The 27,929-nt window shown below is 38.0% G+C and overlaps 1 protein-coding gene across 1 annotated transcript in view; it reads right to left on the bottom strand.

Annotated features, from left to right (window-relative positions):
• The window catches only part of LOC102397960 (serine/threonine-protein kinase TNNI3K), a 331,002-nt gene that overhangs the window by 198,660 nt on the left and 104,413 nt on the right, over positions 1-27,929 (bottom strand). The window contains exons 10-17 of the mRNA XM_045166126.1: positions 24,296-24,390; positions 23,551-23,700; positions 11,315-11,401; positions 10,684-10,740; positions 9,647-9,739; positions 9,503-9,560; positions 9,188-9,382; positions 8,356-8,460 (exon numbers count right to left, since the gene is read on the bottom strand). Coding sequence (XP_045022061.1) covers positions 8,356-8,460; positions 9,188-9,382; positions 9,503-9,560; positions 9,647-9,739; positions 10,684-10,740; positions 11,315-11,401; positions 23,551-23,700; positions 24,296-24,390 — 840 coding nt within the window. The remainder of the gene's footprint in view (positions 1-8,355; positions 8,461-9,187; positions 9,383-9,502; positions 9,561-9,646; positions 9,740-10,683; positions 10,741-11,314; positions 11,402-23,550; positions 23,701-24,295; positions 24,391-27,929) is intronic.

Genomic DNA, 27,929 nt, shown 5'->3' on the forward strand with positions numbered 1-27,929 from the left:
AACAGAAAGACAAATGCATATGTCAACTTAAAATAATTATTAAAAATTATAGTCAATATTTACTTAATACTTTCTGAAATCTTCACTAATTTAGTTAAATCCATTTTCAAAATTAAAATTCTTTTACTAGTGCTGTCATTTTAAATTATCTGTCATTTGCCATCAGCAAGTTGGCTGTTTTTAAATCATCTCTAATTATTTTTCTTTGTAGTCACTCAAATAAGCTGACACTCAAAAATGTCCTCACATCTAGACCTAGAGCCCCAATTAATTAGTTGTGTTATATAAGAATACATATTCATATAAATGAGAATATTGAGGAGTGTCTTTCCATCCTCATAAAGGAACATGTAAGGGATAATTGCAATAACAACTGATGTCTGTATAGGGCTTCACAGTTTACAGGCTTCCCAGGTAGTGCTAGCGGTAATACTAGAGGCTTTCATTTATATCACTCTATGGAGCGTCATGGCCACTCTGTTGGAAATGTCACTATTTTGTTGGTTACAGTGTTGTTATACTATATACAAACTCCAGGAATTGGTGATGGACAGAGAAGCCTGATGGGTCGGACACGACTGAGCGACTAAATTGAACTGATTCTATATAATTATATAGGGGAAAGACCATTTATTTGATGTTTGCAGTGATGTTTGGTTTCAACATAACAAATTTGGAAAATGTGCTTTTCCAAGAAAACATAGCTGCTGGTATAAAGTAAAAACATTAAAATGTGTAGCTGTAAACCATATTTTTCAAGCTCCAATGCCACAAAGTGAATATATAAATTGGACCAGATATAAAATGATAAGTTGGTAGGTGGTGGGATCCATGATAAATTGAAAAGTACATTCCTGTCTAGAGCTACACATTTAAAAATATTTAAACACTGCAGATGGTGACTGCAGCCATGAAATCAGATGATTGCTTCTTAGCAGGAAATCTATGACAAACCCAGACAGTGTGTTGAAGAGTAGAGACATCACTCTGCCAACAAATGTCTGTATAGTCAAGGCTATGGTCTTCCCAGTGGTCATGTATGGTTGTGAGAGCTGGACCATAAGGAAGGCAGAACACCAAAGAATTGATGCCTTTGTGGTGCTGGTGGTGCTGGAGAAGACTTCTGAGAGTCCCTTGGACAGCAAGGAGATCCAGCCAGTCAATCTTAAGGAAAATCAGCCCTGAATGCTCATTGGAAGTGAGAGAGTCATTTCCTAGGCAGGTTGATAAGAAGTCTAGGGGTCCCCAAGGAGAGAGGGGTCTGGAATTCTGAAGGAGGAAGAAAGATCAAACTTTTTTGTCCCTCTACATTCCTTAGGGTTAAATAACAATAATGTATCCTGCTTGAAGACAGTCTCTGGAAAAAACCTTCTGGCTAATCCTGTTATTGTAAGGTGTAAATTATGGGAGTAGGTCTAGTGAGGTCTTTACAACCTCCAGACATTCTTTTGACTCACTGTAATAACTAATTAGAGAGTTATGGCTCTCTAATTAGTTATTAAGTAATAACTAATTATTTAACTCCATGGCTAACACTAGCAAGGGGGTACTCTTTCTGATGCCTATGTCAGAAGATTTCTCTATCTCCTTCATACTTTAATAAAACTTTATTATACAAAAGCTCTGAGTGATCAAGCCTCGTCTCTGGCCCCGGATTGAATTCTTCTCCTCTGGAGGCCAAGAATCCCAGTATCTTTGAGTGGTGCAGCAACAGCCTTTCAGAAGGACTGAGGCTGAAGCTGAAGCTCCAGCATTTTGGCCACCTGATGGGAAGAGCTGACTCACTGGAAAAGTCCCTGATGCTTGGAAAGATTGAGGGCAGAAGGAGAAGAGGGTGTCAGAGGATGAGGTGGCTGGATGGCACCACCAATGCAATGGACATGAACTTGGGCAAACTCTGGGAGATGGTGAGGGATAGGGAGGCCTTGGTGTGCTGCAGTCCATGGGGTCACAAAGAGTCAGACACAACTGGGTGACTGAACAACAACAGTGTACACTATGGGACAAAGAAAACATCCGTGTGCCTCATACGCAACCTCTGCTCCATACTTGCAGAACATGGGGTATAGAAGAAGACATAAAGCAGAAATAAAGAAGCACAAGGAAATGATAGGAGAAGTGATTTGGGTCACAGGAATTTAGCCTACAGGACTGCGGTACAAAGAGCAAGGTTGATAAATATGGCTGATGCTCATCCAATATCACCAGCTTCTTTCTATCTCTCTCTACTGAGTTTGGTTTTGTTGTTGTTGGGACAGCACAATATGTCTATAAGGATGTGGCTCTGGGCATAACACCTTTAGTCAATTTCCTTACAGTAAAATGACATAATAATAATTATATTAGCTAAGAAATTAAATGAAACTATACATGACAAAGGTGTGGCAGAGCTTTTTCACATTGTAAATACTAAATAAATTATTATAATCACTGAGAAGAACTACCTCCTTAAGCACTCCTTGAATTTCTAATATGTACTGAAAATCGAAAATAACATTCAGATTTAAATGGTAAGAAACTTACAAGGGAAAAGGCAAAGTTTTTTCTTTCACTCAAATAAATCAATAACCATGAAACCAAAGATACAAGTTTCCCCTCTGTGTGGGTTGATCTGTAACCAAAAACATCGTCTTTCCTTTAGAACTATAAAAGCTACTGGGCAAATTATTCGGACTCTATCTACAAGTAGTCATACTTGTACCAACTAGATCACTGCTTTCTGAAATGTTGTTCATAGAAATGCCTCAGGAATTTGGTTCCGTTAAAAATGCATTGACTGAACAGCACTGTGTGAGACGCTATGCTCAGTTTTGTAAATCTGAGATGAAGAGAGCAGGATTGCTGATCCTGAAGCCCTGACCTGCCCAGAATAAAGAAGAGAAACATGGAAGAAGGTTATTTCAATACAAATGCAATGCCTGAGTTTTTCACTCTGTTTTATATATTTTTCCTTTCACCTATTTCAGTGGGAGGGGATTTGTAAGCATTGTGCAAATGCAAGGATCAGTATGTTATGAAAAGATTGAGGGAAGATACATGCCTAGCTTTCAAAGTCTAGTTTTAGCTCTATATCCTCCAGGAAATTTTCCATTCTACTGTGATTTTTAATTTACTAAAAATCCTTTGAAAATGGCTGATTAATCATTCCCCATTAAATGGCAATTAATTTGCTTCCTGAGCATATGTTTTACGTACCTAACCAGATTGTAGTAAGCCCTCTGATGAGAGGACTGTTTTGGGCAGTATGCATGCTACATAATCCTGAAAAGCTGAATGTTTTATTGTCACTAGACTAAGAGCTGGACTAGACAGATGGACCTTTGTTGGCAAAGCAGAGACATTACTTTGCCGACAAAGGTCCATCTAGTCAAAGCTATGGTTTTTCCCATAGTCATGTATGAATGTGACAGTTGGACTATAAAGAAAGCTGAGCACCGAAGAATTGATGCTTTTGAACTGTGGTGTTGGAGAAGACTCTTGAGAGTCCTTTGGACTGCAAGGAGGTCAAATGAGTTAATCCTAAGGAAATCATTCCTGAATATTCATTGGAAGGACTGATGCTGAAGTTGAAACTCCAATACTTTGACCGCCTGATGCGAAGAACTGACTCACTGGAAAAGACTCTGATGCTGGGAAAGATTGAACGCAGGAGGAGAGGGGACGACAGAGGATGAGATGTTTGGATGGTATCACTGACTTGATGGACATGAGTTTGAGCAAGTTCCATGAGTTATGATGGACAGGGAAGCCTGATGTGCTATGGTTCATGGGGTCACAAAGAGTTGGACATGACTGAGCAACTGAACTGAATTCAGACTAAAGAGCAGTAGAAAAGAATGTCCATAAATAATAAATATAATAATTTGGTACTCTATTTATATTGAAAGCTCCTATGAGCTTTCATAAGACTTTTTGGTACAATTTAAGTATTTAGGTTAGAGACAGAAAAAATGGTAAATATAAACTTCTGCTATATAATAAATGTTCTATTGAAACTTTTAACCAACAACATTTATATTTTTGGTCCTGCTTTATTACCTGGTGGTAACAATTTACACTTACTCTCAGGGCGCCAGAACACACATTCAACTGCCCCATAAATGAAGAGTTGCAGCCAGAGAAAACTCAGTGATCTCTCATTTGTTTTAATGACACATGGCAAAGGTGGTTGGGATGAAAAATAATATACCTAAAACTCACAAATCACCAGTTTGAATTTGATAATTTATCACCTAAATTTAAATTTCCTAACTATTGCTACTGAAACCCATAGAAAAAATATGCTTATTAACATAAATATTTTTGAAAGAGACGTAAAGAAAATAATGGGCTTCCCTGGGGCTTCAGATGGTAAAGAATCTGCCTGCATGTGGGAGACTCAGGTTTGATCCTTGGGTTGGGGAGATCCCCTGGAGAAGGAAATGGCAACCCACTTCAGTATTCTTGCCTGGATAATTCTATGGACAGAGGACCCTTGCAGGCTACAGTCCATAGGGTCACAAAGAGCTGGACACGACTGAGCTACTAACACACAAAGAAAATAATAACAGGAAAGAAATTAATTTTATTTGAAAACTAGTAAGTAATTATAAATAGATTGAGTCCTATATGTGTTTACTTCCAATATCTAAGATTCGGCCACTGCTCATATCTAATTTTATCACTCCTATATTTCATATCTGTCTCTTCCTTTCATTTCCTCTGCCATTAGTGAAAATCTGCTTTTCGTTACTTATCTAGATCACTGCAACAACTGCTTCACCATTTTCTTGACTTTCTGCTCAAGCTGATCTTTTATAAAGATGCTGAATTAATCTTTCCATGATACAGTCCCAAATTTCTGACTCCTTGCTCAAATATTCTCAGTGCCTCCTTCTTGCTTTTAGAGTGACGTCTAAACTGCTTTACTCTAGCATTTAATAATTTCTGGCTCTTGTTTCAATTTATTTTTCTCTCCCAACAGTCCTCTTCATACATTACATACACTAAATACATTTATACATTTCATCCACTGAAGTGAAACTATTCAGTACTCCTATAACATGCCTTTAAGTTTCTAACATCTATTTTTTTCACATCTTCCTTAAGCCTGGGATGCTCTTCCAAACTCTATCCATCCTTTAGGGTCAAGCTCAAATGTCACCTCTTCTATAAAGTTGTTTCTAAATTACTCAGAAATAATCTTTATTCTTCTTTCTGAAATATTACAGAAAATATTTCACTATCACCTTAAAATAACTTATTGGTTTATACCTAAAGTACATTGAGAACTGGAGTCTGTGGCAGTTTTACCTGGCTCTGTTGTGCCAAGTATAAAGGCTTCGAACATGGTAGATACCTAAGTAGGTGTTGAACAAATGACTGGCACAATTAATAAATATTTAGTAGTTTTAGAACTGTGGACTTTGTATAAAGGGTCATCAGTTCAGTTCAGTTCAGTCGCTTGGTCGTGTCCGACTCTTTGTGACCCCATGAATCGCAGCACACCAGGCCTCCCTGTCCATCACCAACTCCCGGAGTTCACTCAGACTCATGTCCATTGAGTCAGTGATGCCATCCAGCCATCTCATCCTCTGTCATCCCCTTCTCCTCCTGCCCCCAATCTCTCCCAGTATCAGAGTCTTTTCCAATGAATCAACTCTTTGCATGAGGAAGCCAAATTACCAGAGTTTCAGCTTTAGCATCATTCCTTCCAAAGAAATCCCAGGGCTGATCTCCTTCAGAATGGACTGGTTGCATCTCCTTGTGTCCAAGGGACTCTCAAGATTCTTCTCCAACAGCACAGTTCAAAAGCATCTATTCTTCAGTGCTCAGCTTTCTTCACAGTCCAACTCTCACATCCATACATGACTACTGGAAAAACCATAGCCTTGACTATTTGGACCTTTGTTGGCAAAGTAATGTCTCTGCTTTTGAATATGCTATCTAGGTTGGTCATAACTTTCCTTCCAAGGAGCAAGCATCTTTTAATTTCATGGCTGCAATCACCATCTGCAGTGATTTTGGAGCCTCCCAAAATAAAGTCTGACACTGTTTCCACTGTTTTCCCATCTATTTCCCATGAAGTGATGGGACCGGATGCCATGATCTTCATTTTCTGAACGTTGAGCTTTAAGCCAACTTTTTCACTCTCCACTTTCACTTTCATCAAGAGGCTTTTTAGTTCCTCTTCACTTTCTGCCATAAGGGTGGTGTCATCTGCATATCTGAGGTGATTGATATTTCTCCCGGCAATCTTGATTCCAGCTTGTGTTTCTTCCAGTCCAGCGTTTCTCATGATGTACTCTGCATATAAGTTAAATAAGCAGGGTGACAATATACAGCCTTGACATACTCCTTTTCCTATTTGGAACCAGTCTGTTGTTCCATGTCCAGTTCTAACTATTGCTTCCTGACCTGCATATAGATTTCTCAAGAGGCAGGTCAGGTGGTCTGGTATTCCCATCTCTTTCAGAATTTGCCAGAGTTTGTTGTGATCCACATAGTTAAAGGCTTTGGCATAGTCAATAAAGCAGAAATAGTTTTTCTGGAACTCTCTTGCTTTTTCCATGATCCAACGGATGTTGGCAATTTGATCTCTGGTTCCTCTGCCTTTTCTAAAACCAGCTTGAACATCTGGAAGTTCACAGTTCACGTATTGCTGAAGCCTGGCTTGGAGAATTTTGAGCATTACTTTACCAGCGTGTGAGATGAGTGCAATTGTGCAGTAGTTTGAGCATTCTTTGGCATTGCCTTTCTTTGGGATTGGAATGAAAACTGATCTTTTCCAGTCCTGTGGCCACTGCCGAGTTTTCCAAATTTGCTGGCATATTGAGTGCAGCACTTTCACAGCATCATCTTTCAGGATTTGGAATAGCTCAACTGGAATTCCATCACCTTCACTAGCTGTGTTTGTAGTGATGCTTTCTAAGGCCCACTTGACTTCACATTCCAGGATGTCTGGCTCTAGATGAGTGATCACACCATCGTGATTATCTAGGTCATGAAGATCTTTTTTTGTACAGTTCTTCTGTGTATTCTTGCCACTTCTTCTTAATATCTTCTGCTCCTGTTAGGTCCATACCATTTCTGTCCTTTATCGAGCCCATCTTTGCATGAAATGTTCCTTTGGTATCTCTAATTTTCTTGAAGAGATCCCTAGTCTTTCCCATTCTGTTGTTTTCCTCTATTTCTTTGCATTGATCGCTGAGGAAGGCTTTCTTATCTCTTCTTGCTATTCTTTGGAACTCTGCATTCAAATGCTTATATCTTTCCTTTTCTCCTGTGCTTTTCACTTCTCTTCTTTTCACAGCTATTTGTAAGGCCTCCCCAGACAGCCATTTTGCTTTTTTGCATTTCTTTTCCATGGGGATGGTCTTGTTCCCTGTCTCCTATACAATGTCACAAACCTCATTCCATAGTTCATCAGGCACTCTATCAGATCTAGGCCCTTAAATCTATTTCTCACTTCCACTGTATAATCATAAGGGATTTGATTTAGGTCATACCTGAATGGTCTAGTGGTTTGAGACCTATCTGAACCTTATTGACAACCATAAATAAACATATTGATTTTGAATAATCTGACTTCTTTCATAAACTAGTGATTTATCAGATTTTTCTGCCTTTTCTCCTTAGGATCTCTGGAATTACAGAGAGATGGCCCAAGGAGCTCCCTCTTTGGCAGTGAGAAATGAACAGTAGAGAAATTAATTCTCTACTGTATACTCAGCCTCCGACTAAAGCTGTTACATTTTGTGTATCAACCTCCCTGTAAGACTTTGCTTAGAGAAAGCATTCACTAAAATAGACAAACAAACAAACAAAAAGCCTTGGGATTCCACCACTGAGACACAATAATTCTCTATTTGTTTGAAGTCTCCATTCCATATGAAAACATCTTCATGTGATAGTGAGGTAAATGAGCTGCTGTGTTTTGGCTGAGTTTGTTTTTATAAGAAAAATATCAAAATGTTAGCACAATAGTAGTATTTCAGACAATTTTATATCAGGTCCTCCTACAGTACTTAACTTTGAATGAGACATGACATTCTATAATGGTCATTGATCTCAATCCTTGATCTGACTCTAGTGGCCTGAGAACTAGCTAGCTGTTGAATTTTACAGATGTTATCATCTTTCTGGATATTTTTCATAGATTTGAAAGACCCCTGAGAAGCAGTTATACAGCTTTATATTTCTGTAAAAGACAATGGTGCGACATTCTGTTGCCTAGGCTAATGTTAGCCCATCCCCTCACCCACAGAGTAGAAAATTGTATTCTACAATAAATATAAAATGTATCTTCACTGAAATCTATCTTAGATTCCTAGTCAGTTACAGAATTTCAGGTTCATTATTTAAGGGGAAAAATACCTGTTTAAGTCACGGTGAATAATTGGCTGTGTCAAGTTGTGAAGGTACTCCATACCTTTGGCAACATCTACTGCAATGATTAATTTTGACTGCAAATCAAGTATCCTAGAATTTAAAAATAAATTTAATGAGGATGAAATGGTCAAATCCAATACTACATCTTTTACAAGAAATCAATAGTGTGTGTAATTTGTTATTCTGTACAATTTCAGCCTTTTTTACTTGATTGAAGGTTAAGCTAAAAACTCAACAAATGCGGAAAAATAGCTTTTTCTACACCTGATAATGCTTTACTATAGATCAATTCAGATACCAACCCCTCTTATTTAAACATTCAACTTGATTTTATAATATTTGTAATATTACACTTAATTTCTTTATAATAACATAAAAAGGAAATCTAATTACTACGTAAAAACCACATTCTAATTATCATATGCATAGATCTAGAAAGTTAATTCAAATTAGACTTGTACAAGATTATTCTTTCTTAAAACTTTTAAAAATAAATACTGCGACCCCTAGTAATTATTTTATTCTGAGCTTACACATATCTGCTTTCCTGGTACATCAAATTTAGCCTAATTATTCAGTTACTAATTTAAATTCCTTGAATTTGTTATCTTAAATTGGATTCTTGTTAAGAGAACATAGAAGTCTTTCTATTCATTAAAAAATAATTATTGGGCATAAATTATTAGCCATCTTTAGAATGCCCCATTTCCTAGAACTCAGAGATTTCAGAAAGCAAAGGCTCATCTAAGCAGAAAGCATATGAGGTGTTGTAAATGTAATTCCAATGACATGCAAAATGATGAATCAGTGACCATACCTCTTCTGTTCATGAAGGAGGGAGAACAGGGAACCCCCTGATATGTACTGAGTGACGATGGCAAACTGGCTGGGGTCATTCAAGCAAGCACCCACAAACTGAACGACACATGGATGATTAAGCCGGCAGAGAATGGACACCTCTCGGCAAAACATATCCACATCTGACTTGGAGCAGTAGGTGTTGGCTCGGTAACTGAAAAACACAGCAACGGGAGTCTTCAGTCACCAGATGAATCAAAACAAGGGGCTCACCATGCATATACTTCTCAAAGTTTACTACTCAGATGCTAACATTTCTCATTTGCTTGCTTACCGTTTTATAGCCACTATTTTATTTCTGCATCGTCCTTTATACACTTTCCCAAAAGAACCTAAAATTGTGTAAGACAAACAAGTAAACACATGTTAACATATGGAGCTCATTAAACTAAAACAGACTAGTATTTTCTTAAGTTACCTGAGCCGATGATCTCATGGAACTCAATTTCTGAGAGCTGAAGATGGAAATGTGAAGGCAAGCCAGCCCTTAAGAGGAGAACATCTGCCTTCTCTGCAAACAGGAATTGTTATTTTATATTTTTAAAAAAATAAACAGCAAACATGTGGATGTTTAAACACACATGCACATATATGCTTAACCAAAAATATCTTTCCCTAGTACCATTTAATTTTCCAACTGTAACTGACTATTTGGACATACAAAAACCTTATCATAAATGATCCCTATTCCCGTGCATTAAAAACATGTTAGCTCTCTGCCTTTGCTACCTGACCTTTGTTATCAAGGCTGAGAGTTTATACCTGATTTGGCCAACCACTACTTGCTGTATGATGTGGCAACTCTAGAATACAGTTCATATCACATCATGATAAAGAGTCTTATCTGGTCAATCCCTTCAACCTGTCACAAAAAGCTTAGTCAAATAGCCATAAATTCAACCTTAAAGAGATGCCAATTAGGAAATAAGCATGTGAATCATTCAGAAGACACATTCAAAGCCAGAAATAATTTTTTAAAATTTCAATCTCTAAATAGTTCAATATAAATTTACAGTTGTATATGTTTTACTTCCCTGATTCAGTGGTATTAATTTCTGTGATAGTATACATTCAAAAAGTTCCCAAAGTTATTACTTACTTGGGATCTCTTGAAATATAATTTATTTTTTTTCAGTTTTTTCCCTATGACAAACCTATTACCAATTCTTATGAAAGATATTAATAGTTACAACTTAACTTTCATTAAAAATACAGAAGTCTATGAGAATTTGATCTTCTTTTAATATTCATATGGAATTTTCACTTCATGAACTAAGAGGACATATGCAAAATAACAGCAGATGAGGTTAATCGTGGAAAGAATGATCTGCTAATAATATTACTTATGCCTGCAAAATAGTCATTTGTAATATGTAAGACAAAATAGGAAGTTATCATATTTGAGGCAGTAATTACTCAGTAATAAAATATAACAATTGTCCCATATTAAAATACCTTTTGTCATGCTTTTAATCTTCCCCAAAGGAGATGGAACAGACACATAGGAGCCATCTGAAATCAAATTATATTACAGAGTTAAAAGTAGCAAATGATTTTTCCTACATAAAAGTTAAACATTATACAAAGAAGCACATAACAAAAGAAAACTTGCTAATAACACCAAGTGAGAGTGTAACTTAAGCCCAGATCTTTCTCTGGACACTGAAACTGTATAGCAAGTATTTATTTAGAGTGTACATAAAATGATTAAAAATAAAAATCCAAGGTCTAGCAGACTCCAGCAAATTTAATTTGTGTCTGCATATGAGTATTCTCTGTCCTATCTTAATAGATTGCTGAAAGGGAAAATGACTGCTCAGCTTACTAGGCCTTCCCAGGCATCTACCAGCCTCATAAACATCCAGTCCAGGGGATGTAAAACTTGGAGGAACTGCAGATGGGTGAGTTAGAAAGTAGCCTAAGTGGGGGCTTCTTTATTTTCAGCCTTACTCAGACATCAATTTTATTAAAATAAAGCTAATCTGATAAGCCTTCCTCTTGAACCCTAAAATGTTGCTAAGAGAAACACAGGCTTACCTCTAGCCACAATATCACTATAACGAAAATTTAAAAAGAAAGAGGGTACCTCCTCCAGGCTGAGAATATTCATTACAGGGCAATTCATCCTGAGGTCTCTTATAATGTTTCAGAAGTGTGACAATTGCATCATGTCCTTTATGAAAAGACAAAGAAGGGCAAAGGGTCTTAGTTCTTATTTGATCTATTCAGCTCACCATCTAATTGCAAAATAACCAGAGGTAGCTTGAAACAGGATGAATATTAAGAAGCAATACGCTGCAATAGGAATTGAGCACTTTCATTCATGCATTCATTCAAAAGAATTCATTTAGACTCCACCATCATTTTGTAACATATAAAAACATCAAATCACAAAGTCATATACCTGAAACTAATATAATATTGTAAGTCAAGTACACTTCAATTAAAAAAAAAAAGACTGCTATATGTGAGGCACTATCTCAAGCACTATGTTGGGTATGGGGGATGCAATGAACAAGGCAACTGTGGTCCTACTCTCAGGAAGTTTAGTGTAATTGAACAAACAATAAGAATTGTAGAATTTCTAAATGAGCAAACATCAAGTGCAATGGTAAGGATCATGATTATAAGAGTGAAAAGTACATTTGGTAACCAGGAAGGAGAGATTTATTTGCTGTGACTGAGCATTACATTTGACTGGCAAGTGCAGTATAACAGGGCATTAAGATAATTTCCATAGATTCCTGTGGCTGAAGACAGCTGGCTGCCTACCAATATTTGTAGTTCCCATTCACAGAGTGAATCTGTCAGTGAGAATGGCTACCCATCCAGGGACAAAAACTCTGTATTCCCATTGCATCTAACTGTGGCTTTGTGACAGATACCCATCAAGTAAATATGAGCAAAAGTGATGTCATTTCCAGGTCTGGACTTTGAGAAATAAGTGAGTCTTCTCTCCTCTCCCTATTTGCTAGCTGGATGTGGAGAGCTCTGAGACTATATGGGAGGGGAAAAAGCAACCCACTGACCAGAAGTGCCTCCCCTGAACTGTAACATGACTGAGAAATAAATTTCTATTACATAATACCACTAAAATTCGGGAACTTGTTAATTGTACTATGAACTTACAATTACAAAGAATAAAATGCCAAATGCTCCTTGAGTAGACAGACAATTTTCAATAGAACTAAACTTTGATACTATTTTATGCTTTAACTGTGAAAATAATCTACTGTAGCTAATTTATACAAGAAGAAAACAAAGTCAGCCTTAAAGACCCTGCCAAGAGACTTGTGAATTGCAACAAAACTCACTGTATAAAGGGCAAAATTTAGAAATTGAAAAAGTATAAATGCTTATCTATCATGAAGGGTTCATAGTTAACATGGCTTCAGATACATTTAGCTAGAATATAGAGAATATGCTGTGAATTGTACCTGCTTATTAAATCCTCCCTTCAGAAAAGAATTAAAATTAATAGAGCATGAAGGATCATGAGATGAAATGATTAAGATATTTATCAGCACTAAAAGCTTTTTAAAATGCAACATTTCAGATCCATATTCAAGTTAAAAAAAAACAAAAACAAAAACAATTGTAACTGTGATTGTTTAAACTTGTAGAAAAACATATCTACAGTTAACAACTAGTGTCCATTATCTTATCATCTGTAGCAGATCAATGGTTTTCTCAAATCATCGACACAGGTAAGGAGGGCATGGCAAACCACTTCGGTATTCTTGCCTGGAGAATGCCATGGACAGAGGCCTGGTGGGCTACAGTCCATGGGGTTGCAAAAGAGTCAGACACGACGGAAACGATGTAGCATGCACACATGGGTGATGAAATAATGGGAAACTAGTACCATCAATATTCTTTTACTGGACTCTCATGTGCTCACAAACAGGAAAACTGCAAAACATGAAAGGCATAAGCCAACAGGTAAATTTCTAAAGAAAGTCTATTAATCAGAAAGAAGAGATAAGGTAAAGAGCCCCAAATGGGAGAAAGCATGACATGTTCAGAAAATGAAAGATGGCCAGTTTGGCCGGAGCATCACAAGCAAGGATGAGTGGCCCAGATTTAGCTGGAGAAGTAGATGAATGCACATCATGTGGAGGACTTTTCAGACTTAGTTGTGTGTACAAGAATCCCCTGGAGGACATGTTAAACCACAGATTCCTGAGCCTACTCTCAGAGATTCTGATTGAAAAGGTCTCTAGCGGGATCTGAGAGTTGCTTTTCTAACAAAGTCCCAGGTGAGGCTGATCAGTAATCCACACTTTAATACTACTGATGTGGAGCTTTACAGCTTATAGGTGAGGATAAGGAGTCTGGATACTAACGCAGAGAAGATGGGAGACTGCTGGAAGATTTTGATTAATTGAAGGGCATGATTTGTTTTTACTTTTCAAAAATATCCTTGTTTACAGATTAGAGGTGATGAGACTTCTTCATAAGGCTGTCGTAAAGATTAAGAGAGGCAATAGATGTAATATGCCTAACAGTTCTAACACATAAATATGCCTTTTGGATTTTTTCACTGCTTTCTTGCCTTACTATTTTGCTTCAAGAATTGTAAATGAACTTGGAAACTCTATTTTTGGAACCTCAGATAAATTTTCTAAATCAGTCAGTTCAGTTCAGTCGCTCAGTTGTATCTGATTCTTTGTGACCCCATGGACTGCAGCACACCAGGCCTCCCTGTCCATTGCCAACTCCTGGAATTTATTCAAACTCATGTCCATTGAGTCGGTGATACCATCCAACCATCTCATCCTCTGTCGTCCCCTTCTCCTTTCACCTTCAGTTTTTCCCAGCATCAGGGGCTTTTCAAATGAGTCAGTTCTTTGCATCAGGTGGCCAAAGTATTGGAGTTTCAGCTTCAACATCAGTCCTTCCAATGAATATTCAATAACAGTATATTCATTTTCTTTGCTACTGTTAATTACCACAGATACAGTGGTTTAATTCAACTCTACCATGTTGTAGTTCTGGAGGTCAGAGTCCAACATGATTCTCACTGGCCTAAAATCAAGCTATTGGCAGGCCTGCATTCCTCCTAGAGGCCCTAGGGAATATCAGTTTCCTTTCCTTTCCTATTCCAGTTTCTGAAAATGAAAGTGAAGTAGCTCAGTTGTATCTGACTCTTTGCAACCCCGTGGACTGTAGCCTACCAGGGTCCTCCCTCCATGGGATTCTCCAGGCAAGAATACTGGAGTGGGTTGCCATTTCCTTCTGCAGGGGATCTTCCTGACCCAGGGATCAAACCCGGGTCTCCTGCATTGTAGGCAGATGCTTTAACCTCTAGAGGCCACCAAAATTCCTTGGCTTGTGGCCCCCTTTCTATATCTTCAAAACCATCACCAGCTGGCTGAGTCCTTCTTACATCCTATCACTCTGGCTTCTGCTTACATTTTAGGAGCCTGATGTTACATTAGGCCCATCTGGAAGATCCAGGTTTCTTTTCTCTCTTTCAAAGTCAGTTAGTCAGCAGCTAGTCTACAATTTTAATTCCCCTTAGCCACTTGCTATGTAAGGCAGCATACTCTCAGGTTTCAGGGAACAGGACTTCAGCATCTTTGGGGGCCATTGCTCTGCCTACCAAATCAAATCTCAATGTGCTTATGTTTGCATGTTGGTACTGCTTTTCTTTCTTCTCCACTGCTAATGACCATTTGAGCCTCAAGCAAATTAGCACCACCACCAAGAATTTTCCACAGAATTAAAACACCCCTTCATCTGTCCCACTGCTAGATTCTTAGGCTCTAAGGTTTTATCTGCTCCTATCCACACTATCTGATCCTACTTAAATAAGACCTGTGATACTCTTGAAATTGTTATTTTACTTAATTTGATTTTTAAGTGTTTGGGACCAGGAAGAACAGAACAAATCAAAAACAAATCTTTTTTCTTATTTCTGTTTTTCCTAAGAGAGGCTCCTGCGGGGAAAGAAAAGAACCCAAACCACAAGCACTTACCCAAGCACAACAAAGCTTGTATCACAGAGCCCACCTCCTCACCAGTCTCAGCCCCTCTGTTGGACTGACAGTGGCTGACAGCTGAGAGGGCCTCCTGCTTTCCCTAGTGAAGCAGAAAGCCACATCTTGAATCTTGAATGCCTGTGTGAGTCCGTGATCACACCCTTGATGTTACCTTTCATCTCAACAGCTCTCTTGGCTCCACTTGCTCTGAGCAGTTTTAATTTCCTGCCAGCACAGTGGCACAATTTGCTGGCATTTTCCTTAGGATGCTTTTCATCAAGAGCCTAATGAGTGCCTGGGTTCTGGCGGATGATAAGCACGAGGCTGCCAGGGAAATGCCAAGAGGCCCCCTTGGCTCTGGAAGGCATCTCTGCCTGATTTCCCACCTCCTGCTACATGTACGGGCAATTCTCCTCTACTAGCATTGCTCTGACAAACTACCAGTGTATGCAAAGAAACCTGAAAACCACTAGAGCCCAGTACCCTGATACTTGGCTGTGAGGGGTTAAGCAGAAAAAGGCCTTGATGGAACTCACTAAATGGACTTGTGAGCCAAACTCCTGATAATGGATATACCCAGATAACCAAGGTACACTAATGGAACACATCCAGAGATAATCGAAGTTCCACTAATTAAATAAAATGTTTTCCCATATCTAAGAATTTACTATCTACATCCAAGTGTTTTACCCAAATAGGAGGTTGCTATGTTATTAGCCTAATGCAGTTATAATAATGATTTGCACTTTCAGACTATTACTCACAGGTGCCCTTGAGGGTTTTGGCATATGGGACTCTTCCCTGCTGGCTTGCAGTCACTTTCATTTCCAGCTCCCTGCTCTTCTAGTCCTGTCTTTATTCCCCAAGCACCAGGCTTCCCCTTTAATGTCTTCTTCTTATGTTCCTTTATTCCTTACATTAGGAGTGATTTCCCCCACAACCCCCCGCCCCACACACACACCCTCACAACTTTCTGAATAGCTCTTTATTTTAAAACCTAAGTTGTCCATTGAGGCTACAAGTCCATTCAAAGGGCTGGACAATTTAGTATCTATATTGTGGCCACATACACAAAAGAGGATTCACAATTATTTGAGAAAGGAAAGTACAAATTTTATTATTTCCCTATAAGGTTGTCTGTCAGTCCCTACCATTTCGTCCTAGAAACAATGAATGTTGTTCACTGCTATGAGAAATTATTTTAAGAACACAGAAGAAAGCTTGCAATGAAAATCATTTTAAAACCTAGATCTAAAGATTAATGGTGAATGACACCAGTATTAAGACCTTCTCTCTGACTTTCTGACTGTGAGGCCCTGTGGGTCTGAGATTAAGTAGAAAACATGGAGATTTGATCTTGATAAAGAAGCCAAGAAATTCTTATTGATCTCATATGTACCACATGTCCAGGCCATCAAAAAACAGTTTGGACCTTCTTTATACCTGCCTCAAAAAATACAACTCTCACAGCAATGATATAGATGGGGCTTTGCTCAATATTTTGCTATTCCCCCTTATATTCAGGTTAAAAACCCATTTTCCAGAAACACTGAAAAGTGAGATCAGAGGATGGCTCCTGATGTTTGTTTGCCCTTCAATGGCTCATTTTCCTCCTGACAATCCTGGTCCCTCATAAAATCAGAGAGAACAAAAATTTCAGACTTGTGACATGGTCTTCTGACATAAATCTGAAAACTGATTTAATTTGATATCATGAGAAAGAGAACACACTCCCTGCTTCCCCCATGATTCCTGTTCCTTATCAAGAATTCTTGTTCCTTGTTCACCAGGACCAGATAGAATGTCGCTAGTCTTCCTTCATCTTGAGATAAGACTCCACAAGGATGAATACTTTTGGCAAAAGAACATTGATACAAACCATTTAACATTCCTCCTTCCTCTTTTTCCTCCCTTTGCACTTTGCCTTTATTTCTCCTTCCTTTCTCTTCCACACATATCTATTGAGTGCCCATTAGAGACCAGCTCAAACAATATCTTTCAAGGGAAGCCCTCTGTGACTTTTTCATTTTAAATAGTGTCCTTGAACTTTTTACTTGCTATCATGTTTCCTTTTTATTTTATTCTTAGCATTTATTATTATCTGATAGTTTCTATTTGTTATCCTTCTTATGACATGTCTCTTCTACTAGAAATGCAAACTTCTTAAGTGCAGGGAGATATCTCTTTTGCTCACTATTTTACCTCAGTTCTGAGTATACTGTCTATCACATATTAGTTTTGTGACACAGATTTTTGAATGAATGAATGAATGGCACAAAGTATAAGAGTATAATGTTGAAACAGAAATGCCCCTTACTCTTGTAATGTTGTGTAGTAGAAAAACATATATGTATATATATTCACTGTAAATTTTGTGTATGTTGTATAGTATATATATATCTTTTATATGTTTTGTTTAGAATACAAATATTTTGGTTTAGTCACTAAGTCGTGTCCAACTCTTTTGCAATCCCATGGACCGTAGACCGCCAGGCTCCTCTGTCCATGGGATTTCCCCAGGCAAAAATACTGGAGTAGCCATTTCCTTCTCCAGGGGTCTTTCCCACCCAGGGATCAAATCCTGCATTGGCAGGCGGATTCTTTAGGAAGGAAAGGTAGAAGATGCTGTGAGTGTGCATAACGATGTTATTTTACAATAGGCTGGAGGGGTCAGGGAAGTGTTCCTTGAGGAATTGTCTTTTAAGCTGAACTTGAAAGATAAGCGTGAGTTATTAAGCAAAAAGGGAGAATAAGAGCATTCTAGCCAGATTAAAAAATTCTGCAGTTCCAATGAGAAAGAGGAAGTTTATTTAGAATATTCTTTAAAATCTTTTGCCTATTACTTTGAGTATTAGAATTGTGCAGTTAATACAAAAACCTACAATATTAAAAAAAAAAATCCCCACAGAGAAAACAGATATCAGTAATTAGCGTTCTTGAAAAGATCAACTATATTATGACTGATTGTATGCCATGCAGTGAGATACCTGATAGAATGTTATGACTGAAATACCTCCTCATTCTCTACTTCAGCAAATGTGTATTGAGCAGCTATTAGGAATCAGCCATTGAATTAAGGTTTTGGAAGACAGAGATTAATAGCCCAAATGTTTGTCCTCAAAAAGTTATGGGGAATGATGTTTCAACCAGAGACAGAAGTATGAGTATGGCACAATAAAACAAACGGACATGTGTACTAGGCTGGAACGTCAGGGGAGACTTTCTAGAAGATAGGATCCATAAACTGGGTCTTGAAGGCTAAGTAGAAATCAGAAATTTAAAGTGAAGTGGAGTAGGCAATGTGGAAGGGTATAGCGAAAGAGAGAATGGCATGAGAAAAGATTTAGAAAACTGGAATAACAGGACATGTGTAGGGAGGAGCAAGCAATTTTGCATAGCTATAGTGTGAATGGGTTTCCCTGGTGGCTCAGCAGTAAAGCATCCTCCTCACAAAACAGGAGATGCAGATTCAGTCCCTGGGTTGGAAAGATCCCTTGGAGAAGGAAATGGCAACCCACTCCAGTATTCTTGCCTGGTGAATCCCATGGACAGAGGAGCCTGTGGACTACAGTACATGGGGTTGCAAAGAGTTGGACACAGCTGAGCAACTGAGCATGCACGCATGTACATATGCATATGTAATAAGGTATTAACGAGTGTAAAGTTCTCTTCTACTAGTTGTATTAACATATACAGTTTCACATATAGTTATTATGTTTCAAAATTTTTTGTATTATTCCCCTATTAGAATAAAGGTTCTTCCTATTCTAATGAGAGCTGCCGCTGCTGCCGCTGCTAAGTCTCTTCAGTCGTGTCCGACTCTGTGCAACCCCAGAGGGCAGCCCACCAGGCTTCCCCATCCCTGGGATTCTCCAGGCAAGAACACTGGAGTGGGTTGCCATTTCCTTCTCCAATGCATGAAAGTGAAAAGTGAAAGCTGGTATTATTTTATTTATTTTTTAAAGAGAGTTAACTAAACATGTAGAGAGATAACCAGAAGACAGAAAATTACACATAGAATTTTAAACACCACCTAAACATTTTGTTTATTCCTTCCTTTACCTCATCCCAATCCACCCTGACATAATAAACTATGTTTATTAAACTAAGTAACTAAACTCCAAGTAGGTAAGAATTCAATATAGAAAAAGACTGGGAGTTTATAAACCAAGGATGAAGATTTATCAAAAAATTTAATGAAGTCACTTCTCCTTCCTTCTACTCCTCCCTCACCCTTATCTCTTAGTTATTTTTTACTGGCTGAAAACTGTAGAAACTCACAACTATAAGACTTCATTACTTTTAGAGAATACACTATGGTACATTTACTATAAATAATTCACACCATACTACACTTGTCAAAAGGAATGAACAAAGTATATATCATGGTACAGGAGCCTTGATTTTTATTGTTTTTGCTCACTTACTCACTAATTTTCCAACTGCAGCTCCCTGTCACTGTGAATTAGAGTAGTTCTGCTGTATACAAATATTGTATTCTGGGTAATTAGATATTGGAATAGGAGCCTCTGTAAATTACTTTAACTGGTGTCAGTACTGAAGCAAATAAGAAGTTTTTAGTTCTGTTTCTGGTTTGGGTTATTTTCTGACCCTAAACAGCCTGACATAAAGGAGTGCTTTTCTTTATCAAAGGCAGCCTTTTCAAATCTAACTGCCAGGCACACTATTGAGCTATGTGTTCAATTCTAATTGGCTGAGATCTTTTCAATTCAGCAGTTTCATCTTTAATGCAATGGATGTAAGATTATGTGTGGCTCTTTTCAATGAGTTTTCCATACTGGTGATTAGGGCAGAGGATTTGGACATAAGCAGGCTGCTGGCTATTTCTTCTGGCCAATTTAAATTGATTCATACAAGTCCTTTGTACCCCAGGGGAAGGGCAGAACAAATCCCAGTGAGTAAGCCAGATATGGCTACTCTCAGAAGACTAAAAAAGAAGAGGGAGGACAGACTGGGGAGAGGAAACACTAAGTATTGTAAAATTGGAGGTCTGAGCAGTCTGGCAGAGAAATATTGAAACTTAACCAGTAGGCTTCTGTATAGAACCAAGGTCACTGGGAAAATTATTTCCAAAATTGATTTTGATATATTTAGGTTAAAAGGACTATGTAAATAGAAAATATTCTTCATACTTGATCCCACAGGGAGCCATAGTGAGCAAACTCTTTTCTACAAGTATTTAAAAGACAGTAGATAATTATTTCAGAACCCCAAAGCAGCTGTAAATATGTGATAACAGAATAGCAGAGTGGGTCAGCTAACAATTTTGTTTGGGACAGATGCAAAATTGGCCTTAGAATCACTCAGAGATGAGTGCTGTTGAGAAAGTCGCCTGGTTTTCTGTTTCGAAGCTACACTAGGAGGAGCTATTCAAACAGGGCACATCCCAAAGTAATCCTTTTCAAACAGATAGACTCTGGTTATAAAGCTCTCTTCTGGGTTTTCTCTTTTAAGGACTGGATAGGGTATAGGCAAACCATGGTGGGGGGGTCACTTCTATTATACATCATCTCTATTTCATGAAGAAAGAACTCCAAGTTAAGTTTTAGTGCTTTTTCAACTCCATTTCCAAGCAGCTCAGAAAATCCTTGGTAAGCCAGATCAATTAATTTGGTGACTCCCTCTCTGAAGGAGAATGTAAACTATTTATCCAAAGGAAACAGGGACAGTGCACTGCTGATAATATTTTAACAAGGACATTTCCATCCTCCCTGAACACATGAAAACAAAGAAACGTTTCTCTAGCAAGAGAAAATAGCAATAGTTTTATTTTGTTGCTTTGACTTGCTTTGCCCTAGAACATATGCAAAACATCCATCTGTCTCCTGAGTGTTAACATTCAATTTGTTAAAATTCATAGTAATAATGAAATGCAACACTGATGCCTGCCACATTAGTTGAACAAATAAGGGTGACAAAGTATGGCATATGTTGCAGAGACCAGTGGGTAAGTCCTCTAAGCTAAAGGATTTTTGTTGTTGTCTTTTGGTAGGAAATCTTAGGAGCTTGCACAATGATTCAAGGTTTTATAAAGTGTAGAACTCTACAGAAAATAAAAGTAAAGCCAGTTTTCAACCATCATTCTCAATCAACTAAAAACAAACAAAGCCAAACCCTGTGAAGAGCTGGCTGCAGCAGCTATTTCTGAGCTGTCTGCCGGAAGACTAATGCTTTGTAAAGTCTTTCTCTGAAACTCAGATTTCGTGAGAGAATTAATGCAACATAACTAGAACTTAGTAAGGCCTCTTGAAGTTTCCAACTGACACATAAATACAAAACTACCTGGACTTCCCTTTATACAAATTAGAAGGCAGTTATACCTAACAGAAATGTGCACAGATATTCATCAAAAGATATGTATGTGATATGTACATGTATAACAGCTGTGTTTCTAATAGTTCTCAATTATCCAAATACCCTGAAACAGCAGAATAAATAAATTGTAATATAGTTAAAAACAATACCATAAAATAAGAATGAATGATCTGGAGCTACATTCAACAATATGGATGAATCTCAGAACTCATTGGGCTAAACAGGTCAGACATTAAGACGTATACATCACAGCATGCCATTTATATTAAGTACATGTGTGTATGTTCAGTTGCTTCAGTTGTGTCCGACTCTTCGCGACCCTATGCACTGTAGCCTACCAGGCTCCTCTCTCCATGAGATTCTCCAGGCAAGAATACTGGAGTGGGTTGCCATGCCAGGGGATCTCCAGGCAATCTTTCTAAACCTGGGATTGAACCTGCATCCATATTAAGTACAGAAAGAGGTAAAGCTAATCTATGCCTCAAGAAGGCCGTGATACCATTTTTGGTGAGTGAGCTGAAGACAATGTCAGTGGGGCTTCTTGGTATGGATCATTCTCAGTTTCTTCATCTGAATGCTTCGTGAGTTCAGTTAGTGAAAATTCTTTGAGCTATAATGTGCAGACATGTGTTTATGTGTGTGTGTATCTGTATTTATACAATACTCAAATAAAAAGTAAAAACATAACAGGCCTATATCTTACTCATGCCTTGTTATTCCATGTCTTTTTACTTTTCTTTTTTGTAAAGTAATTTGTATATCATTTCCTCACTAGCAGTCTTCAGACCTATATGCTTTTCTTTCTCCTTGTCTATGTGCTTACAATAGCTCTCTATTTCTATCCATCAAACCTCATCTCTCCTTTCATTAATGGACTTTCATGTCCTACTTCAGACAGAAAATATTTTAGATCACCTTGACAGCCTAAGAAATCTTACAATTTAGTAACTGTTCTTGTAAGCATGGTGTTCTAAAACTTAAAAACATAAGAATACTTCTTTACATACTTTGAACATCCTAATAACGCAATGCAGACATCAAAATCTGATATATTTTATAGTATTTAGTTGTATCTCTCTGACTTCAATACTGTTCCATCTCACCTAAAGATTTAAACTCTGTTTGAGTTTACGTGGTTTATGTAGAGCTCGCTTAAGAGGTATAATATATCTCAATAAAAATGACAAATGATATTTTACCTTCTGATTGTCTCTAGTTTCCTTTCCCTTAAAAGGAAAATTTATTAGTTTTCATTTTCATTCTTTATTTATGGACTACTACTATAACCACTGCTATCATTGTGAAAATGCCAAGTATTATGTATTTATTTTGTGCCAGTCACTGTGATATCAATTTGCACATATTATCTCATTTAATCTTTACAATCTTATGAAGTTGCTACTGTCTTCATTTTTTCAGATGAAAAAACTAAAGTTCAGCAAGTATAAATAACTTGCTCAAGATTAGCATTATAGTTTGATTTAAACCCCATGTTCTTCCAACCCAAGCTTTCACCACTTTAAGCTCAAATAAATGTATACTTAAGCACTGAACATTGGCTCCCTTACTTTATCAAATACAGGCATTGTTAGCAGGGTTAGATGTGACAAATATGCGTTCATTCTTTCTTTGCATTAATTTAACTTTGATAATTCAAATCCACATCCAAATTCTTCCATATAAGAGGTAAAGACTAGCTCTACATCTCCAACAAAGTAATTAACGTGGCCTATCACAATTTTGTTTCTCTAGGAACTAGAAATGTGACAGCTCCTTCTCTCTTCAAAATGCCAATGCCAAAAGTGCCTTCAGCTCACCTGCAGCCCTGAAGTTGCCTTCCCTACTGTACTCTTTGATCCACATTCCTAGTGATTCAAATACAATCTCCAAAGGAAATGGGAGTATACAAGTCATGGAAGCAAAAGAACTATTGATGCAGTGACATCAGCAGTGCTCACAGTTCAGTGTTATCACTACAGCAATGCAATGGTGAAAAATATACCTTTTTCATAAGCCCACATCAAACACGTCTGCTCGTCTTTTTCGCCACTAGATCTGCTTGGATCACAAGCTACCAGATTCATATCAGCTCCATTATCCAGTAAGAACTGAACCAGGCGAATGTGACCATGGTAGCAAGCAGAGTGCAACCCTATAATAGAATAAGAATGAAAATATGAAAGGAGAAAAGGGGAAAATGAACCCCAGTTTTCAAAAGATAGTCATTACCACATAATAGCATTGTTGCCAGAGATATATAACAAAAGCTGAGTTCTCTGACAGATAATTAATTCTCTCTTTGAGAAAAAAAGACATACTTTAAAGAAGTATCTGTTTGATACATAGAGAGACTACTTTTGCTTAAGCACACTTTTTAGTATTTTTACATCCACTGTAATTACCAGAACAAACATTAGCATCTTTGTATAAATCAAAGAATAAAGACCTCATACAAACAAAGAACATTTGTTTCAGCAGCAAACCGAGGGTAAGACAGTGTGATCAGTGTGTTCCTGATGCAGGTCATAATGGACGCATTGACTATAAACACTTTTGCACAAAAATGAAACTGACCAAAGGTCAGTCTGCTTTCTATTATCACCACGCATCATCAATTTAAAAAATGTCACTGATAAAATATTCCTCGTCACTGGGGTTGACCACTGCCACTGCTCCCCTCCCTCTTGACCATACTTCTCTTGAGCATTGATATGCATCAGAAACTGTTGTTCTCACCACAGTCTTACCTGTGTGTCCGTCCCTTCCTTGGTGGTTGATGCTTATGACATTCTGATCAAGAAGAAATTTAACCAGGTCAATGCTCTTGCCATAAGTACAAGCACTGCAAAGATATAACACAGGGGAAATAGAAGGCCTCTCTTATGGACTGAATGTGTGCTCTCCAAATTTAATATGTTGAAGCTCTGACTCCCATAACCTTGCAATGTGACTATAATTTAAAGAGGTATAATTTACAGAGGTAATTAAGTGAAAGTGGATTAATTAGGGTCAGCTGGGCCTTCATCAAATATGATTGGTGTCCTTATAAGAAGGAAAGATTAGAAGATTAGGACAGGGACAGAAGGACAGCTCATGAAGAGACAGAAAAGAAGGTGACCATTGGCAATCCAAAGAGAAAGGTCTCAGGAGAAACCAAACCTGACACCTTGATCTTGAGTTTTCAGACTCTAGAACTATAAGAAGATACATTTCTGGTGTTCAAAGCACCTAGGGCATGGTATTTAGTTATGGTAGCCCTAGAAAATTAAAGCAGCCCTGATTTATCCAGGCTATTTTAGATGCTGGTGTTTACATAAGAGTGCCAAAAAGCCAGAAAAGAGAGAAGGAGGAAGGGAGAGAGAAGCAGAGGTGATAAGAAAAAAAAGCACAGAAAGCAATACAATCCTGAAGGTTCTCAAAGATGAGCCTTTAAGAAAGGAGCTGTATAAAATTTCTAGCATTTTCTTATTAATTATTAAATAGTTCTTACGATATGACTTCTTTTCTAGGCATTCTGCAGGGAAACTGAATGGAATGAAGAAACCCAGGAAGGTTCTGAGAAATTTAAATGAAACATTACACTTGTGATTACATCTGAAGCAGGAGAGACAGCCCTGTGACATCTGATGCTAATTCCAGGTAGGTAGTGTCAAAAATAATTTGAACTGGAGGACACACATTCAGTGACTCCAGAGAACTGGAGAACTGTTTGGTGTAGAAAACCCTTATATGCAGCTGGTATCTTGTGTTTGGAAGTGAGGTATTGTGTGTTATGGGATAGTACAGAAAAACAGGGTTTTTTCCTTCCAGGTTTGTTCCAGAAGACATTGACTGAGTCTTACTATTTCTGCTTCCTGGAATGACTTTGCCTAAATCCTTCTTCTATTGTAGAATTTTATTATTTTCTTTAAATAAATGCCACTATTTATCTAGTTGAACTGATGTTCCCTCTATGAAGTCTTCTCGTGGACCAAAAGTTGAGTTCATTGTTATCTCCTCTGCTTCCTTGTTAGTTCAGTTTATGGTGCCTTTCATATTGTGTTATGGTAATGGATACACCTGTGTGTGCTTTGATGCCTTACAACAGAGTTCCCTTAAGGAGGGAAGGGATTGTGTCATGTCAATGTTCCTACCAGTGACAACACAATATAGGTCCTTAATAAGTCTTTCTTGAATAGTTGAGTGAATAAAGTCACTATCAGTGTAATAGATCCTATCACCATTAGTTATTTGTATTACAAATAGGACTCTTAACACTATACTTTTAATGTTTGTCTGAATTCCCTCATTGTTTCCTTTCAAAGTAACTATTTACAGGAAATTATAAGTTCTGAACATACATACATGTGTATATATATATATATATGTGAGTGTGTGTATACAAATGTGCGTACATATAGCATATGAGAATAAAAACAGAAATGTACCGAGTGCTATGTGCAAAGCACTGTGATTTGTACATAGAAAAAACCATAATTGTAGTGAGCTCTTCATGTAAAAGGAGTGTTTTTTTTATAAATATATACTTAAAATGAATAGAATAAAAATAATATGTTGTTCCTAGTAGCCACAGGTTTGCACAAAATAAAACAATTGAGTACATACTTTTAACTCACTTCACTAATCTCCTTATATGCAGAGTACATCATGGTGAAATGCCAGGCTGGCTGCAGCACAAGCTGGAATCAAGACTGCCAGGAGAAATATTAATAACCTCAGCTATGTAGATGACACCACCCTTATGGCAAAAAGCAAAGAGGAACTAAAGAGGCTCTTGATGAAGGTGAAAGAGGAGAGAGTAAAAAAGCTGGCTTAAAACTCAACATTCAAAAAATGAAGATCATGTCATCTGGTCCCATCACTTCATGGCAAATAAATGGGGAAACAGTGGTGGATGTTCTTTCCTTGGGCTCCAAAATCATTGCAGATGGTGACTGCGGCCACTAAATTAAAAGACACTTGCTCCTTGGAAGAAAAGTTATGACCAACCTATGCAGCATATTAAAAGGCAGAGACAATACTTTGCCGACAAAGGTCTGTCTAGTCAAAGCTATGGTTTTTCCCGTAGTCATGTATGGATGTGAGAATTGGACTGTAAAAAAAGCTGAGCACCGAAGAATTGATGCTTTTGAACTGTGGTGTTGGAGAAGACTCTTGAGAGTCCCTTGAACTGCAAGGCCATTAAACCAGCCAATCCTAAAGAAAATCAATCCTGAATATTCATTAGAAGGTCTGATGCTGAAGCTCAAGCTCCAATACTTTGGTCACCTGATGCGAAGAGCCAATTGATTAGAAAAGACCCTGAGGCTGGGAAAGATTGAAGGCAGGAGGAGAAGGGGATGACAGAGGACTAGATGGTTGGATGGCATCACCGACTCGATGGACGTGAGTTTGAGTAGGCTCTGGGAGTTGTTGATGGACAGGGAAGCCTGGTGTGCTGCAGTCCATGGGATCGCAAAGAGTCGGACATGACTGATCAACTGAACAACACCACTAATATTCTCCTATGGACAATCTTCTGAAGGTGATGATAATCCTCAGATTATAACTGGTTTCAGTGTGTGCACAGAGTAGCAGAATGATTTGAAAACTAGATTGAGGTGTCAGCCTCCATAAGAATGACCTATTGGAAAAAGTGGACTTAAGTACCTCACAAATATCAGTTCTCCCTATTGCCCCCTTTAGGGACAAATTCCATAATCCACTTTGACTGAAGGCATGATCTAAAGAATCTGTGCGTCTGTTCTGTGACAGAATGTGTAGAAAACAGGCAAAATATTTTGGTTCAAAATGTTCAAAATAATATGAACATGAAGATACATAAAAACACAGGATTTGGAATTAGGCATTTAATCAGAGCAGGCAATGGCACCCCACTCCAGTACTCTTGCTTGGAAAATCCCATGGACAGAGGAGCCTGGTAGGCTGCAGTCCATGGGGTCGCTAAGAGTCGGACATGACTGAGCAACTTCACTTTCACTCTTCACTTTCATGCATTGGAGAAGGAAATGGCAACCCACTCCAGTGTTCTTGCCTGGAGAATCCCAGGGACAGGGGAGCCTGGTGGGCTGCTGTCTATGGGGTCGCAGAGTCAGACATGACCTAAGTGACTTAGCAGCAGCAGCAGCAGCAGCAGGAGGCATTTAATACATAATTTTCTAGCCATAAGAATCTTTGGCAAGTTAGTTTTCTTGAGCCTCAATTTTCTCACTGGTAAAAAAGGGATAGTAAATCCAACTTCATAAAATGGTGATGAGGATTAAATGACATAATGGATGCAAATCATCCAGCACATATTCACTATTCCATAATTGGAAGTTGTCTTCACCTCCCCTTTGGCTGACCTCTTTGGCTGGTAAGACAAATCTGGAAATCCAAGTG

Source organism: Bubalus bubalis, chromosome 6 (assembly GCF_019923935.1).
Source record: "Bubalus bubalis isolate 160015118507 breed Murrah chromosome 6, NDDB_SH_1, whole genome shotgun sequence".
NCBI classification, from domain to species: Eukaryota; Metazoa; Chordata; class Mammalia; order Artiodactyla; family Bovidae; genus Bubalus; species Bubalus bubalis.